Source organism: Carassius auratus, chromosome 26 (genome assembly GCF_003368295.1).
Source record: "Carassius auratus strain Wakin chromosome 26, ASM336829v1, whole genome shotgun sequence".
Lineage (NCBI taxonomy): Eukaryota > Metazoa > Chordata > Actinopteri > Cypriniformes > Cyprinidae > Carassius > Carassius auratus.
In genome coordinates this window covers 5,904,372-5,922,963 of record NC_039268.1, presented here as the reverse complement: position 1 = coordinate 5,922,963, position 18,592 = coordinate 5,904,372, and the positions used below count along the sequence as shown (strand labels likewise).

Below are 18,592 nucleotides of genomic sequence, written 5' to 3'. Positions count from 1 at the left end.
ATTTGCACTACTTCATATATATTGAATATTGTATACAATATCGAGATATCATTTTTTTTATATATATATATTGCCTAGCCCTAGCATAAAATCAGAAAGTCCTATTTTGGATATTTAGGCAGTAGTCACGAGTCATTGAACAGTGTTGCAGTTTAGTAATTCACAAATAATGTTTCCATCTTAAAAAGCAGAGATAATAAGAACTATAAGAAGATTAAGATAATTTGCATGACCATTTCTTAAGTATGTCAGATGTATATTTACAATATCATCAACCACTGAAAATCCTACAGTACAATCCTGAAATTGTTGTTATATTCATCTGAGCAATGATTTATACAAAATAAACAAAAGAAAGAAAAGTAGTTGTGTATAAATGTCATAAAAGTGCATATAAAACACAATAACAACTTTCTAAAGACCTGAGAGAGAAATACTGACCAGCATCTTCTGAAGAAAACGCAGGTAAGACTTCTCCTGTTCTTTCAAGTGAGTGATAAGAAGGGAGAGCCGTTCCACATTTGCAGGTACATCGTTCTTTTCCACCAGGTCGTCTCTCATGGATGTGGCCTTCCCGATGTATTCACGAATTTGCACCAGTTTGCTGACCACCTGAATGAAGAAACTACGTGAGTGAACAGAGGTGCACAGGCAGAAAAGGAAATAAAACAATCAAATAGAAAGGCGAAAAGACTGAGAAATAGATTGAAAAGATAACAGGAGGTGGAAAGAGAGACAGAGAAGAGCAGAGAAAGAGACCGAGGGAGAGCTCTCACACGGACAGTGGCATATTTTTAAACTGGCCTAAATTCTGAGTGCACACTGACACATCTGTGCTCCAGTTTTTGCTCCGCAACAACAGGAGGGAATGTTCTAATGAACACAGTGAATTTGTGCCATCTGCTTTTAATATTTAAAAGAAGATCATTCTTAAGTCTTTTACAAACAGCCTTCTTATTTTGTATAGGCAGTGTAATAATTGTTCACATTAATAATACTTGATGATTGACAGTTTCAGACTAATGAGGGAGAAGAGACTTGTAGAGGTAAAAAAAAAAAGTTTTTAAATTGAATCTAGATTGTTAATGGTGCATCGAAAGTGTACATAGCATTTACATAAATACCTTACAAAGTGATCAGGTTAATGAGCGCATTTATGTGTCACAAGTAGGGCGTTCAGGTTTCTTTTAATAAATTTGAGTTCTTGATCATAAAAAAATAAATCAATTGCATTTTGTCTGTGTCTATTAATCAGCAAAATACCGTAAGTGGCACATTCCATGGACAAGAATCCATGAAAAGCATTAGGCTATTAGACCATTCAAGGCTGCATGAAATATTACAATTATTTAGAAACTACAATGAATAATAATGCTGTTGTGAATTCACAAAAGCTGCGATTCAGTTAGCAAATATATGAACTGCAGGTTTAATATGCCCTTTATTTATATTAATTTGGGATTTTCCTTAGTTGTGTGTTATAAACATCAAAATTAAAAGGAATAAACATTTGAAATATATCAATCTGTGTGTAATGAATGGATATAATACACACGTTTCACTTTTTGAATGGAATTAGTGAAATAAATCAACTTTTTGATGGAATTCTAATTATATGACCAGCACCTGTATGCCAACAAAATAGAATTCATTGTTATCCTTCTAAACATGTTAACTGTTCATCGCGACATCAAAATAAAAGTTAAAAGAGTGGAAAGAGAATTTTAGACTGAAAACATTCATTTGTTACATTCAACAACAACAAAAACAACAGCATCAGATTGTTTTGTGTATCATACATCACATGCGCAAAACTTTCCAGTTTTGGTTTTTATCTTTGATCAAATGTTTACATGTCCTGTCAAACTGATAAGAATTTGGAATACAATGGTCCATGTAAACACACCTAATGATAAATGCACATGCACACACCTAGAGACAGGGCTCCAGACTAACATTTCCTCATATGTTCCTGTGGCTCAGGTGGTAGACCTTTGCGTTGCCAGTGCAATGTTGTGGGTTTGATTCCCAGGGGAAAAAAAAAAGTTAGCCTGAATGCACTGTGGGCCCTATCATGCACCCTGCGCAATGCAATGCAAGACGCAGCGCAAGGTTGTTTGCTAGTTTCAGTCCAGCGCATTTGCATTTTCCCATCCAGCGCCACGTTGTTTTAATAGGCAAATGCATTTGCGGCCATTTTCTTGCGCCCATGGGCATGCTGGGCTAAAAAAGAGGTGTGTTCAGGTGCATTGCTATTTTAAGGAGCTGAAAATAGACTGCGCCATAGACCAACTCAAAGCTGGTCTAAAGTCTAACGTCAATGGCGCAATATTTACATAGATACAAAATGATTACAGTTATATTATTGTGTACGCTATATAAATATAAAAATGTAATGATGGATATTCATTGCGTCTATTAGAATTAGGCTACCTATTTGCAATTCAGCCTATTACTACTTATGATGAATAAAATTGGCTAATTAATTGAACAATCGTGTCAATACACACACATATATATTAACGGACTCATCGCACGGAGCTTTGGTGGATTCCAGCTTGTCCCGTAGATGATCTGCTCGCGCACTTTAACTTCTCGCATGAGCAAATCAGTTTCTTTGCTTGAGAAGCATTCAGCTTTTTTCACCAAGAAATTCCACCATGTAAATAACGATCCGCCATTTCGCGAGCGCATCCCACTCTTAAAGGGAATGGGAGATGACACTCCGATTGGTTTATTGAACGTTACGCCCATTACTCAACAGAATAGGGACAACCCATTCCAAAAATGCGACCCGACACACGGATCGTTTTTCCGTTGTTAAAATGGAAAAAGTGGATTTGGACATGCCCTGAGCGCACCTGCGCCGTGCGATTTACACTTTGCATTTAGACCGTTAAAATAGGGCCCTCTAAGTCACTTTGGATAAAAGCGTCTGCTACATGCATAAATGTAACATTTGTGAGGAGTTGCACCAGCAGCACTAAGTTCTGCAGATGGTGGTGCCAGGAGCAGATTTGGGAGCGCTGGAGGTGGTCTGTGGGGGTATTCAAAATAAAGATAATTTAATCATAATATTACCATTGTTTTGCATTAATAAGTGCAGTTACTAATAATATTTCATCTTCATTTCTTATTTGTTTATAAAGATTTGACAGTAAAGCATTAAGCTTGAGTTAAAGGGTAAGGTCACCCAAAAATTAAAATGATGTCATTAATGACTCACCATCATGTCTTTCCAATCCCGTAAGACCTCTGTTCATCTTCGGAACACAGTTTAAGATATTTTCGATTTAGTCCGAGAGCTTTCTGTCCCTCCATTGAAAATGTATTTACGGTACACTGTCCTTGTCCAGAAAAGTAATAAAAACATCAAAGTAGTCCATGTGACATCAGAGGGTCAGTTAGAATTTGTTGTGATCCGGAAGAGAAGACAATGCTGAATAAACTTATAATTTTTGTTATTTTTGGACCAAAATGTATTTTCGATGCTTCAACAAATTCTAACTGACCCTCTGATGTCACACAGACTACTTTGATGTTTTTATTACCTTTCTGGACAAGGACAATATACCGTAGTAGTAGTGCAAAACAAGTACAGAAAGTGTATTCTGTCAACTTTTTAGTGCATGCAATTCACAATTTAAACTATGCAACTGGGGAAATAACTAAACTGGGATAAGTATTTTTTTTTTTTTTTTCCACATTTTCTTTTTTGTTAAGAACACTTTTGTCAACTGTAAATTAAAATTTTCCATGAGTTTTTGTTCTCAACAAAGTATATTTTGTTCATCCCATAAAAAAATAACATTCAAACTGGACCATCTTATAGCTTTAAAGTGCTGAAAATAGTTGTGTGAAATGGTTGAAAGTTATCGAAAAGTGCTTGAATTCTGTGCAGTTTGAATGAATTTAACTAGATCTCGAAGTAACCATATCATTGTATGGTGAATTTAAACTCTTCTCAATGGATCTTGCAGCACTGTTGCATCTGTTCAGTAACAGTGTCGTGAAATCAACTTTGGCTCCCGAGTATAGCTGTTTTAAGCTCGGACAAATCTGTTTGCGTCGCGATCAGAGCTTATAAAAGGTCCAAGCTGCGCAGCTGAAAAGTAGCACAGTTTGCCATTTGATGTTTCTCAAATGCAACAGAAATGGCAGAGCTTATGAGTTGGGCAATGCGGTGGTCGCGCCAGAAAATTTGGTTTTTGGTCGCAGTCTGGAGCCCTGTAGAGACAATATTAAGACATTATAAAGACATTTAACTTTAAATTACCTGACTGCTGTCAATGCTGAGCTCTGCTTTATCATCCTCCAATCCAAACCGCTGGGCTCTGTCTAGACTAAAAGGCTCTTTAACAACTGCTGGCACTGGGGCAAACAGCTCTTTCCCAGGACTCTGTTTCTTGGGTTCCTTGCCCCCAGGTGTAGAAGAAGTGGATGCAGTGGGCTCTTTGCTTTTATTAGTGTTGAGGTGAATTGGCAGGAAGTTGAATGGTTTCTTGGACTCAGTTGACAGCTGTCTCTGATTGTTGGCTGCAGTGACTCGACCTTGAGAGTCGCTGCCAATACTTCTCTGTAGGGGTGAAAAGTGATATTTTGGTTTACCAGATGATGTCACTGACATTTGCATTTCATTTAAAAGCTGACCTGAATTTGACAGTTATCTATTTGATAGTGAGTATTTGAGTTTAAGTGTTTGCTTCTGAGGATTTGGTTCAGAACTAGTTCAAATCAATGATCTTCCTGTCTTGAAACAGTAGGAAGCCCAGAACTTCAGCCAGAATCAATGAGTCAGGAAAGTGTGCTACAAACCTGATCCTGGTTGTAAAGCCCCACTCACCTCATCTAGATCTGTGAAGTTTATGACCTGCCGGAGTCTGTCGAGCTCAGCCTGGTCAGGCACAGACATTTGAGTGCTATACTTCACATAAGGGAAGGAATGGGGCGTGCGTGCCCTCCGTCGTCCTGCTCCAGGAGTGGACTCTGGGGAAATGTCATTGGTTAGCCGGCTCTCTGACACAGCAGAGAACTTCTTCCTGTTCTTCTCAGAGGAGCGGTTTGCCTTCTTCTGCTGCACTCCCCAATCCTGAGAGAATAGCGTATCAACATTTGCAAACTATAAATGATAGCACAGTTTAATGAGGTTTTGCTAAAGCTTTACTGTTTAATGCAACTGAGCATTAAATGAACATCAGCTCACAAGCCTAAAATATAGAGAGAAGAGTCATAAAGCCCAGAAACAATGCCCTTTTGGTTCAATCATACAAAATTCGGTAGGGTTTTTTAATGGGATCTTAAATTCCTGAAATAAGGTCTTTAAAGGGTTAGTTCACCCAAAAAATGAAAATTAGCCCATAAATTACTCCCCCTCAAAGCATCCTAGGTTTATATTACTTTCTTCTTTCAGACAAATCCAGTTGGAGTTATCTAAAAAAATTGTCTTTGATCTTTCAAGCTGTTTAATGGCACTAAGTGGGTGTTGCAGCGCATCAGTCCAAAACAAGTTAAATAAAAAGTGTCCATCCATAATAAAAAGTGTCTATGTCAGCTAAATGTTTAGGGTTTAAAATGTATAAAAGTTATTAATACCCAAGTCTCATGAACTTTTATTTTACTCCAGAAGTCAACAGAAAGAACCTACTGACTTTTTGTAGAGGGAACCAGAGTGATGCTAACTTCCAGGTTGGCCTACAAACATACTTCATCCTTGCCACACTTTTATGATTCTGTTATGCAGAAGTATCAGTGCCACTTAATCATACCATATTGTTGAGTCTGTCATCTAAGCTTCCATTGGTAATGCTCCAGTTGTGCAGCTCCTGCTCATCTGTGCCTTCTTCAAATGGTGTGCCGCCCGTCGCCATCATGAACAATCAGAGCCTGCAGAAAACCACCAAATGAACACTTAGACAAACCTCACCTAAATAAATGCATATACCCAATTTTTTTTTTTTCTCTGAAAATTCATACACTGTGTAGCCACACAGCTTCTTGATGTGACCATTTCATTTGACGGGCTGAGGTTTGTTTGACCAGCTGCCAAGCAACATATAACATGCCACACTGAGCATGTCAAATACAGCCCCAACTAGGGATGTTCATTTCAGTTATTTTTCCTAACCAACAACCAACGCTCGTTAACTGATTATTAACCGTTAACCAATACGATTATTTTAAATTAGAATTAAATTAAATCAGAAATTCTAAATACGAACATTCGTTTCCTCAGAGAATAATTTTACATGCCATAAAGCAAAAAAACAACAGAACATGAGGATTCACATGGTCATATCACATCATGCACCTGCAGCACTTCTGCAAGTGGGAAAAACATAATAAAACTAGGCTATACACATACATATTATGAATAAATATGTCTATACAATAAATAAAAATAAATAATTAAGAAAATGAATGAAAAACGCAGTTTCAGTACATTTTTGTGCTGTGCAAAAGGAAACCAGACAGCGACATCCTATTTTTCTTTAGGCTTATGTTAAGCAAAACTATTTGATTTTATTGTGAATGTACACAAATAAAAGCAAACAGTTTGCAATTCTGATTATATTTATGACTAAAAGTGGTTGCTTCCACTGTTTATGACTAAAAGGAGAAGTTGCTTCCACTGTTAAAGAAAAAAAAAATTAAAAATTCAATTGATTACACATGCGAACACACAGTTAAGCTATGCTACATTGACAATGCAGCCTGTTCATTAACATAATAAAATACAGTCAGTCAAACATATGAAAAAAAAAAAAGAACACACTGCTTAATTTAAATATGTAGTAAATTCTGTGCCTTTAAGTGTTATCACCATACCGCCGTGATGTTATGCAAAAAAATTCCTTTTACATGGAAATTGGAACGCGAGTGAAGTAGGCTGTATAATAGCCTAAATAATAATTTGACATTAAAATACATTGTGAATAAGGAAACATTTGATTTTGTGTCGAATGAGATACCCAACTTTGGTTTCAGTTTCGTTTCAGCCTAGATTAATTTGTTTTGGCTTATCCTTTATATTGCTATAACTTCTGAAAGGCCTATTTTTAATTCTTGTTCTTTTCTAAATACTGTTAATTGAAAGGATTTGTTGTGGAGTGGGGGGAACTAAAATAGCCTAGCTATGTATACAGTTTATTATTACGTTTGTAAACATTTGGCATTAGGCCAACTTATTATACAAGACTTATGACTTATACTTATATACTTATGTTTGTTTTTTCTCTCTCTAAAAAACATGTGTGTGTGTGTGTGTGTGTGTGTAGCATATTTTAACCATTCAACAAACCTTTTTAAATATTTTGATAAATTACTGAAAATAAATAAATGACTTTTTAAACCATTTAACTGATTATATTAATCGGTCAAAATTCTGAACGGTGGGCTAATGGGTAACTGGTTAAAATGAACATCCCTAAGCCCAACCGATATATCATTCTGCAGATTTTATCAGTCGATATATGTCTGTTGCAGATATATTGGTATCGGCGAAAATATGCCACCGATATTTTTACAGTATATAAAACACAGATAAAATGCCTGTAAATGGTGTAATTACATAGTTTTTTTTTTTTCAGCAGAGTGCTCTCCCTTGTTTGCTACTGGCAACCTGGATGAATCGCTTTAAAGAGGTCATATGATGCGATTTAAGTTTTTCCTTTCTCTTTGGAGCGTTACAGTCTCTTGGTGCATAAAGAAGATCTGTAAAGTTGCAAAGACTTAAGTCTCAAATCTAAAGATATTCTTTAGGAAAGTTAAGACTTCTCCATGCCCTCCTAAAACGCCTTGTTCTAACTAGAGCTGCAACTAACGATAATTTTTTCTGTTGACTAATCTAACGATTATTTTTTGGATTAGTCGACTACTCTAACGATTATTTTTATTACAATAAATAATTAATGTTCTTTTTTTGATTAGCTAATGAATCCTTTGGATAACTTTATAAAAAAATATAATTACAACTTCTACTATAATATTTCAACCTTTATTCATTTTCAACCAATGTGGTTGAAGTTTTTACAGTATACAAAAATAAAGAGGCAAAGAAAATGATTTTACTATGGTAAATATGAGTTTACAATAGCGCTTATAATTAAACCACAGTAGCCACACATTTACAGTTGTCTGAGACATCATGACATGTTCTTTAGCATCACAAACTATAAAATGTAGTCAGGGTTCTGCTATGGTTTAGGATGGTTTCCAGAGATCTGGAGCTGATTCGGGGTAGCTCGGTGGTTTGTGACTGTTGTCTCACGGGGCACTGTCTTTTAAGGGGCCGTTCACATATCGCATCTTTTGCGCGCTCAAGTTCATTATTTCCAATGTAGGCGCGTGGTATGTGCGCTCATAATGGAAGCGATGCAGTCACGACGCACACACGAAAACAGGTGCATCCGCACCGAATTGAGTTAGAGTTAAAACATCTCAACTTTTCAGAGAGCTGCAAGCGCACCGCGGGTCATGTGACAAGAACTAACCATTCAGCTTCATCCTTTCCCATAACAACGTGTAAAGCTCAGCTAAGATGAAGAAACGGTCTTCATGGAGAGAGCACGTCATGGTTGCTTAGCAACGGCAGAGGCCCCAGGGGCGCAACTGCCCGAGCGCTTTGGAAAGGAGAAAGCGGTGCGACTAGCATTTTCCGAGCATTTTAGGCGCGATGTGTGAACGGAACCTAACGCGTATTCGAAACTCGTGCCAACACAGACTTTATTTTTTATTTTATCCCTACTTCAGCTGCTACGGGTGATCATAGCAATAACTTGTAATCTTTACAAGAATATCAGAATCATGCAATGACCAAGTCTGCATTTATTAGACACTTAATAATATCACATCAGTTTGTTCCATCACATCTGCAGCAGAGACCTGAACCAGGAAGTTGGTCGCCAGATCACACGGTAACCAGTTAAATCGTGACACCGGAGAGAGCGCCAGGATGTTTTCCTCTGAGGTGCTCGTGCATCGCAGTTGTGCTGCCGTGGTACACCATATCAGTTTTAAAAAGGGTACAAAGGGCCATTTCATTTGACGTCTGTTTAAAGTATTCCCATACTTTTGATAACAGTGGTCTCTGTTTTTGTGATAGAATGCAACTTACTCCATTCCCAGTATGCCATTAAGCAAGATGTAAACAGTGTGATGCGTTGACGCATTTCACGCACGTCAACATATTTTTGTAGTCGACGTAATCGATGAAGTCGACGCGTCGTTGCAGCACTAGTTCTAACACGTCCTCACATCTACGTCACTGTGTGGGAAGATTTGCATATCACCGCCCAAATAATCGAAGCAAAGCAAAGAAGTAAGGCGTAACTTTTATTCTAGGTGTAGCCTCTGCCGCCATGTTGTGGAGATGCTGTGTGTTTCATTGTGAAATAAAAACTACTTTGTTTTGCCTTCCAAAAAAGGACAATATCCACTTTGACATTACTAGAGGTGATTCGTGCTGGTCGCTGAGGAAATACATCAACTTTGTGCTTTGGATCACCGGATCGGCTTTCACAGTGGACAAAGAATAGTCAAGCCCGGGGTCGTCACATGTGGTTGCCGCAAGTACATCAGCCACTCCGGTAGGCAAAACATGTGCAAGCAGCTGTGAGTGACAGTGACGTTATATAAATGCATCCTTCATTCATAATGTACAAATTAAGCTTCTAATGCGATTTAAACTTTAAAAGTACATTAAAATAGAAACAACAGTATGAGACGTGAAAACAATGATACAAAGTGAATGGCAATAAAGTAACCTGCGAAAGTAGAGGGTTAGATGGTGAGAATTTAGTAAAAAAAGAAACAATGCCTTTTATTTAATTTGTGAACATTCGTGACCAACTGGCAAACCAGAACAACGCTGTGTAAATGTAGGCTATATGGGCTCAAACACATTTAAAAAAGCATGGTCGCAATGTAACATTTTCCAGGGAGCAGGGCTTACCAATATGTCAATTGAATTGAAAAAAAAAAGTTAAATAAATGCCAAATTTACTGTTCAGTGCACTGATGTCAGACTCATTTTGCATAATAAAGTTTGTTAAATGCCCAACCTTCGTTAAATATCTTTGTCACATCATTATAAGGGTGTGAACACCACATTTGAGTGGTCACTGCAAAAAAATTGTATATAAATAAATAGTGTCCAAACTTCTGACTGGTAACGTTACTATATTATAATATAACGTACACACAAAGAATATCTGCCTTTTTTACTCCCTAATATCGGTATCATAAAACAAAATGTTTTGTGGCAATACCATGCTGCAATAATTGTAATACAACTGTATTTTGACTTAACTTAAGTATTCAGTGTGGTATTGAATTTCCAAAAGAAACGTTACAACAATGACACGACCATAGTACTTAACGTTACATGTAACTTAACAGTTAACGTTATATATGACGTTACGTATAACTTACATGTAATTTAAACACATTACTACTTTTAATGTTCAAAATGGCGTTAGATGGTTACCTAAACGTAACTTACTTTTCAAAAACGATGTCTGTGCTCTTTGTTCTCCGAGAACTGTGCACTGAGGTCTGGTTGTGGTCTTATAATCTGCTCGATTGTGAGAGAAGATTCCGTTAAAACGGTTAACCCGGTCAACCCGCTCAGTTTCCAGGCGAACTGTCAACACTCGCGTCTCTCTTACAGGCGCTTTCACCTGTGCAGGTAAAACTGTGCTGAATATGTTAAGAGTAACGTCAGTTTGCGATATTATTGTTTTTTTAAAGATAGACATAAAAGTCATTACAGACATTAAATCATTGAGCATATAAACTGACAGAGACTTTAACAGGCGCGTGAAAGCTTTTTTTTTTATCTGTCACCATAGAAACCTCTGGCACGAGCCTTGGAACTGTTAAGGTTAGTTCCCGCGAAACCTCGCGGCTTGGAGAAATAAACACAACAGAGTCACAACAACAAAACCAAATATCTCAAGTCTGATTAATATATTTATAATGAAGATAAGGGAGATTAGAAGCTAAATCACACATCAGCTCAATAGTGTGTTATTTTATATTGACACAGAGCTTGGTGTTCTTAAACTTGTCCACCTGACACAAAGGCATCTGACCGGTGCATCATTCTCTCACATAATACGATCCACTTGGTCCACCTTCAAGCGTCCCAGATCAAATTGTCCAATTTAAAATGTTTCCCATAGTAATAAAACGAGAGCAAAACTTTCACATTTGAGTCGTATTTCACTCCGAGATACGAAATATGCTGATATTTCTTGAAATAACTTTGAATGTCTTTAGTGAGTGAGCTAACATTAGCAAGCTAACGTTCAGAGAAGTTGAAAGAAAAACAACTGAAAGAGCACCGCTAGCAGGTTGTTTTACTCAATAATCAGGAAACTTACCTTGAACGCTGAGGCAACCTATTACTGCAACATGAAAATAATTATCATATGTAGTTTATTAAAATCACAGATAAAGTGTCAATGCGTAATGTGCCATCCACTCGGAGTGACCGCCTCTCCAGTCGCGGCCATCTTTAGCCCATATCCAAACAAACAGGCGAAAGGATACCGCTCTCGTTTTCATTGAACAGACATTTATTGTTGATTTCCTTTTTATATGTTCTATATGTTGACATTAAAAGTTGTATGTTTATCTTTCAAGATTGATATCAGTAAATGTGTTAAGCTAGCTAACAAACGGAGGCCTCAAAAGTGTGGCACTATTTTACTTCTCGGATGCATTCGGAACAGTTGGAGAAGTTATGCGCAATCTCTTAAAAGTACAGATGCGGAGAAATGTGAGTGATGGAATGATGGTGATGAGTTGAAATACTTCAAATAAATGAAAAACCAAATATTTCTGTTTTAACGGATTGCATTTCAAAATAACGTGGTATTATGTAATGAAACATGTACACATAGGCCTAACCAAATTGTTAACATGGGAAATAATTCCAAGGATAACCCCTAGTATAATAACAATAGTTAATACTTTGAAAAATGAACGTCCAGCTTGTTTTTACATAGGATAAGACATATAAAGTCTTTCTCTTCAGGTCACATAAATTTACAGGGCCTGGGAGATTTTTTATCAATGAGTACTTGTTCGTTGTGCTCTTTATCATAAGCACTCTTGGTAGGTTATGCTGATGAAATATCGGTTAACAACACATACTATTATGGTTTTGGTTTAGGATTAGTTTAATGTAATTATGCATAATTTACTGTTAGTGCTATAGCAAGTACATTTAACTTGTAAAAAGGACACTGTAAAATAAAGTGTTACAATGTTCTTAGGCTTATTTTTCACTGACATTTATGCTTTCATTTGGCTACCCATTTTAAACATACCTTCACGAGTGTCCATCAAGGAATGATATCCTTTTTGAAAAGATGCGTTTGTGTATTTTTACTGTTAGACATATTTCTACTGAAATAGCTGAGCTTGGGGCTGTTTGCACAACTACTGAATATGAAGCATGATATATTATTGATCAATAGCAGACTGTTGATATCATGCAGTGAGCATTTTCTCAGTGCAATTCAATAAGCAAATACTGTGAGTTATGATCATTCCTGTGAGATATTGACACATGCACACACATGCCCTTTATAATCTCATTCCTGCCCTCTCAGACTCTTTACACACACCGTAAGGAATACTTAAGCTCTAGCGTGTAAGTTACTGTTATTAGATTTTCTGCAGGTTTTCCTGGAAAAAAGTATGTCAACATGGTCTCTAAATGTAGATCTCTTATCAGCTATGCTTTAAAGTTGAAAAATAATTTCTACCTGATATCATTTACTTTTTAATAAATTGTATTTAAAAAAAAAAAGTATTTAATAATTTTGCTGAAATTTTGCTTAACCCAGAGAAACTCCAAATAACTATTAATACTTAATACAGTTTATTTTGCTTTCCTTTATCCCCAGTTTTAAAAAAAATACAAAAACATAAAAATAGTTAAATAAAATGAGCAACTCTTACACACAAGAAAACATTTGCTCATATTAAAATTTACAAAGACTACATATAAAAATATAAAATTAAATATTTAATATTATAATAAAATATAATATTTTTGTTCGTGTAACTTGTCAGTAGTATTCCACTCCTCCAATCACTTCGCATTTCCAATTATGTCCACTAGATGTCCCTCTCGTTCCATTTACACTGAAACGTTTTAGCTTTAACCACAAGGTGGCACAATAGGTTGAAGTAATAGTCCACTTCCAAAAAAAGAATAATACAACTGTTATATTTTACTCTGCTGCTCTGCCTCATGCCGTTTCAAACCTGAATGACTTACTTTCTTCTCTAGAACACAAAAGAAGATATTTTTGAAAATTGTTGCTTTGGTTTTCACTGACTTACTGCAGTACAAAAAAATATATAATAATAGAAGTCAATGGGAAACGTTTTTCATTTTGGGCAGGCTATCCCTTCCATCAGACTGAAAATGTCAACTTAATTTCAACTCCTACCAGTATGAAAACAAATTATATTATTATTATTATTTTTTTTTTATTATTATTATTTTTTTTTTGTAAAGGTGGTGGAATAAAGAACAATTATAAGAGTTATTTCTTAAAGTACAAAACCACCATTATTTTCTTATTTCCACTAACGTATATATGTACTTTATTCAAATAATTTCTAAACTAAATAAAAATAAATAAATAAATAAACCCTGTGTGCTGTTTGCATTACAATAAACAATACAAAATATAATAGATAAACATCCAGAAATTTAATGCATTAATTAAAAAAATAAAAATTAAATAAAGCAAAGAAGGGCACTGTGGTTGAGTTAGGGACACATTCACACCTTAAGCATTCTGGGTGTGTGGGCCACTGAAAACAGTTTGGGAGAGAAGTAAATACATTCCACAATATCAGGAATAGAGCTCTGGATCTACAATATATGCACTCCAGTTCAGAGGGGTGGTTGAGATTTAAGCTTCTTTCTCGAAATGTCTTTTTTTCCTTTCTGCATTCATGCTGAAAAATGTCAGTCCAAGCAAACAGAGGACTTCTGTTTTCCATAATTTCTGCAAATGTCATATAGTGTTCTTGTCAGCATAGAAAGAATACGACAGCTTTACACTTTGACTTACTATGCACAAACCGTTTTAATAAAATAATCAAAAAGGACAAAAGAGCACAAGTAAAAGAAAAATGGCAGTCCAAGGAAGAGACGCTTTATGTACAATCCCTGAGGTATGTTCCCTCCTCAGAGTAATGTTTGTGTGTGTTTGTGAAAGATATTGAAGAAGGGGGAGAGACAGACATTAAAGAACAAACAAGCGTGTAACTGAACAAGGCAATTCCTTGATCTAGAAGTGCAACCGTGCATCATTGTCTTAACTGGAAAGGGAACATTTGTCAACATTACAAGGCTTTACAAACTGTACAAGTCCTATTATAGGAATAAAATGGCCAAAAGGTCCATAGTTGCCTCTGAGCAAGCGTGGCCAGAGGTCAGAGGTTATCTGGGTGATACCGGGGTTGTGGAGAAGGAGGCAGAGTTTCGGGGCGAGTGGAAAGGAGAGGAGGGTGAGAGGCGTCGAGGGCTGCAAAGGTCCCCGTTGTGTAGTTTCCACAGCAACTCCTCATTCTCCATAGATAGCCGTTTGTTGACCTTTGACTCTTTCTGTAGGGTCTGTTGAAGCATGGCCTGCTCGGAGGAGAGCTGCCTACAGTCAAACAAGAAAAATAAAAAAATTAATAGCTCCACTTTGAAAATTGAATACATTGATGTTATGATGAAAAGGCTATGCTGGATCCAATAAATAGACAAAATAGTCGATTTGTTGTGCCTACAAAAATTCTACTTACTTTGAAAGTGCAGCATGTTTGTCCATCCTAGCCTTGTAGTCCTCGTTCTCCTGCTGGACCTTCTTTAAACACTCTTCCAGTTTCATATTATCATCAATCTGTAAACAACGTTAAAAACATGAATGTATTATTTATTCATCAAAAACATGCTAAACCAATAGTAAACCCAATGTTAAGTTACAAATAAATGTGGCAAATTACACACACACACACAAAAAAAAACACTTTTTACACTTAGTCAAGGCTCTTTTACTCAGTATAGCACTGAATTAAACCACGCTTTTAAAGTGTATGTTTTACTCAGAAACATAGAAGTAAATAATGCAATTCATATCATATAGACACCATATCTACTTAATTAATAATGTAGCATTCATCCGAACACAAAGATTTCAATACATTCTGTTGATCGATTTTGGATTATGAATGTTATTAAACCTAACAACAAAAGCAATGATAAAACATTACAGTGACTACAGCTGGAAAACAGCAATGAATAAATATTAATAAAAAAAAAATCAACCTTGTTATTATTATTTACATCCCAGTTTATGATGAGACCACCAGTATTAGAAGTTTTTTTTTAGGTTTTGCAAAATTTAATAACACTGATATTTATGCTTTAATTTCTACAACCTTGAATTGAGTCCTAATATAGAATTTACTTTTTTTTTTTTTTTTTGCCTGAACTAACTTTTTCATGTAGAAAATACATATAGAAATGAACTTGTTTTCCGTAGTATTTACTTCACCACAAAATCATTTTTGTTATCATTATGGACAAAACCATTCTTCAAAGTATCTTCAAGAAATTCTAATTAAACAGAATTGGGTTTAACTATTCTACTATATCTAAAAGTGGCATAAATGATGTATCAGGAATATAAGGAAGCTACTTTACATGAAGACAGCTGACCTGGCAAAGGCTGATTATAAATACAGTGACAGAAACAAGTGTAATCAGAATTTGATTGGCTCATAATGCCACAATGAAGCTACAGGGGCATCTAATGCATATTTATTATTTTTATTATTATTATTATTATTATTATTATTACACATGTGCATATTCTCACCAGTTTGTCCATCTGCATGAGTTTCTTGTCTTGCTGGTGTATCTGGTTGGTCTTTATTTCCAGCACAGCTCTGAGACTCTCCAGCTCTTGTTCCAAATACAGTGTGTGGGCGTCTTTCTGCACACAGAGAAAACGGTGCTCAGTTTGTGTTAACGGCATCTGGGACTACAAAGAAATACACGGAGCAACTCTACAGGTCACAGGCTTGGCATGGGTCACAGTAACTAGCTTTACATGGTCAAGATGGTTAATCAGATGGCCCGCTTGAAACTACGGTTAAGGGGCCAAATGTTGTCGACAAGCACACCAGAACAGAAAAAAACACACATATCTAAACATTTCTAATGGACTGCATTAGGACACAGTTTTTATTTATAACTATTAACAGTCATTTTTGTTCAAAGAAAAACAGCTGAACTACAATATCATGTAAATAATACATGAAAATGTAATAATTTTAAATGTGAAACTAAATTGAAGTACTAAAATTAATAGAACTAAAATGAAAAGAAAAATTAATAAGCCTAACAGAAATATTTAAAAAGTAATAAAAAAAAAACTAAAACTGAAAAATTGAAAAAAAAGTCAAAATATTAATTTTTTAATAAGTTTTAATGGTATATTGTCAGTAGATTTGGGGCTTGTCATAAAACTAGTGGAAAAAGGATTTAAACTCAATTACACGAACTGTAAACCAGTTATGTGGTCATACTGTGAATAATACATATTTTACCTGACTTTTGTCTGCCAGAGCTCTCCTCCGTTGCTCTTCTTCTCTCAGTCTTTCTTTCAACGCCTCGTTTTCTGCTGTCAAAGTCAGAATTTTCTCCTGTAGGGGAGAGAAAAGTGAAAAAACAAAAAAAACAATTACCAGAAAGCCAAAAATGTGCAAATTAAGCATAATATGAATACTATAAATTTTGAAGATTAAATTAAGTTAATTCGTATTGGTATGTTAAGACGGCGATGCATACATTGAGCATGGCTTCAGATTCCTTGAGTGTTTTATCAAGTTCTTGCACGTCCTGTTCATGAGTCTTCCTGAGCTCTGGAAAATGAAAAAGAAAAATTGATTGATTTTCCTCCTCTGACAGAAAGATTAGATCAAAATAAATATATAAAATATAGTGCATTTAATGAAAGGATAAACAATAGGCCTTCTGATGAGTGAAATGACCTGCAAGTGAAGTCTCATGTTCCTGTTTCAGTGCTGTTATCTGCTGAGTGTGTGCCACTTCCTGTTGACTCCTCAGTGCTTCTTGTTTGCTCCTCACATCCTCCACCTGTCCGTGGAAAAAAAATAAACTTTGAATTTTTTGGCTTAAGTTGCACTGGTTAGTATTGCAGAACAGATGCACCATCACGTAAACATGTTTTTAGTTACTGATGCCATGTATTCACAGTCAAAACAATTATAAATGAATGAATTTAAAGACAAAAAAAAAATTCACAATAAACCAGACGTAAAATTGTGCGATTAGAGATCACTTGTGATTTCTGTAATTCAAGATAACACTTGTGATTTCTGTGTGATGAAAGCAGAGGCTAGCCCAGGTAAGATCCCACCTGCTGCTGCATGAGAGCCCTGCATTTATCCGCCTCTCTCTGATAGGCCTCGTGGGTCTTGTCCCATTCGGCGGAGTAGAAGTCCTTCAGCCGCTCCTCCAGCTGCTGTAGTTCTGTCTGATGCTGCTCCTGTAGTTTCTGAAACAATGCCTCCAAAGTTACATGCACCTCCTCCTTCTCTTTCTCCAGCTGTTCACAACTTGAGATAGAATTGCCTGGGAATTAAGAGATAGAGAGGAGCATGTTAGGAAGAAGAGGATTCTTGAACCTGTGGTCCTGATCTTCAGAACTCACAAGAGTTAAATAAACTTGGCTTTGTCTTAGTTCTTGGTCTGGATTTAAGGTCTAGATTTATCTACTCCATATCTAACACACTGGGGCTATTTAACGCTGGAATAGATTTTCTCTTTGTTTACAACAATATTTCTTGGGCAGGTCTTGGTCTGAATTAGGGTTTTGAAGAATTTGGTATTAGTCTTGATAAAAACTTGAACAAATTCCCAAAACCATCAGTACATTCTAGATTTTATTACAAATTGAGCATTCTATTGAATCCAGACAAAACAATAGAATCCACCAGTTGGTCAATTTTCTACAGAGTCAGGAAAATCCAGAATTGAACCTAGAATGTGCTGGTGGTAAAATTCCTTAAGTTGTCAGAATTCTATTCTAGATTCTGCGGACTCATCAGTGAATAAAAAGTTTAGAAAACCTAGAACGTTTTGATGGAGCCAGTAGAATATAACACAAAATCTAGAATGTGCCATGGGTTTAATTCGACAAAGAGATTAAAAACTAGAATTGAACCTAATGTAAATTGAAACAGAAGAACACTTCTAAAAGTTAAAACTGCTGAAAAGTGTTTTTGTTAACTGAAATAAAGATGAAATAAAATAAGAAACAAAATAGAACAGAAATGCACATTTTAAGTAATAAAATGACTAAAAATAAAGCTAAAAAGAAATACAAAAAATATTAATAAAAATAAAAAAGCACATTACAAATATAAACAAAATTTTTATAATGAAAACTGAAAATCTAAAAATAAAAGTTTATTCAAAATATTAATAAATGCCATAATACATACATATACTGTATATACATATACTGTATATATATATATATATATA

The 18,592-nt window shown here is 35.7% G+C and overlaps 2 protein-coding genes across 9 annotated transcripts in view; both read right to left on the bottom strand.

The window, feature by feature from the left end:
• The window catches only part of LOC113044162 (pericentriolar material 1 protein-like), a 40,671-nt gene extending 29,133 nt beyond the window's left edge, over positions 1 to 11,538 (bottom strand). For 7 of the 8 annotated variants that reach the window (XM_026203836.1, XM_026203840.1, XM_026203842.1 and 4 more), the window contains exons 1-5: positions 11,382 to 11,538; positions 5,766 to 5,883; positions 4,844 to 5,089; positions 4,277 to 4,576; positions 442 to 612 (exon numbers count right to left, since the gene is read on the bottom strand). In XM_026203836.1, the coding sequence (XP_026059621.1) occupies positions 442 to 612; positions 4,277 to 4,576; positions 4,844 to 5,089; positions 5,766 to 5,870 (822 nt within the window). In that variant the 5' untranslated portion in view covers positions 5,871 to 5,883; positions 11,382 to 11,538. Of the gene's footprint in view, positions 1 to 441; positions 613 to 4,276; positions 4,577 to 4,843; positions 5,090 to 5,765; positions 5,884 to 10,498; positions 10,804 to 11,381 lie in introns of those variants that run through there. The other variant, XM_026203837.1, reaches the window with a different exon arrangement.
• Positions 11,539 to 13,712: 2,174 nt separating this feature from the next.
• LOC113044161 (microtubule-associated tumor suppressor 1 homolog) overlaps positions 13,713 to 18,592 on the bottom strand; it is a 38,022-nt gene continuing 33,142 nt past the window's right edge. The window contains exons 9-15 of the mRNA XM_026203835.1: positions 17,463 to 17,677; positions 17,074 to 17,179; positions 16,871 to 16,944; positions 16,630 to 16,725; positions 15,897 to 16,013; positions 14,821 to 14,918; positions 13,713 to 14,678 (exon numbers count right to left, since the gene is read on the bottom strand). Coding sequence (XP_026059620.1) covers positions 14,471 to 14,678; positions 14,821 to 14,918; positions 15,897 to 16,013; positions 16,630 to 16,725; positions 16,871 to 16,944; positions 17,074 to 17,179; positions 17,463 to 17,677 — 914 coding nt within the window. The 3' untranslated portion in view covers positions 13,713 to 14,470. The remainder of the gene's footprint in view (positions 14,679 to 14,820; positions 14,919 to 15,896; positions 16,014 to 16,629; positions 16,726 to 16,870; positions 16,945 to 17,073; positions 17,180 to 17,462; positions 17,678 to 18,592) is intronic.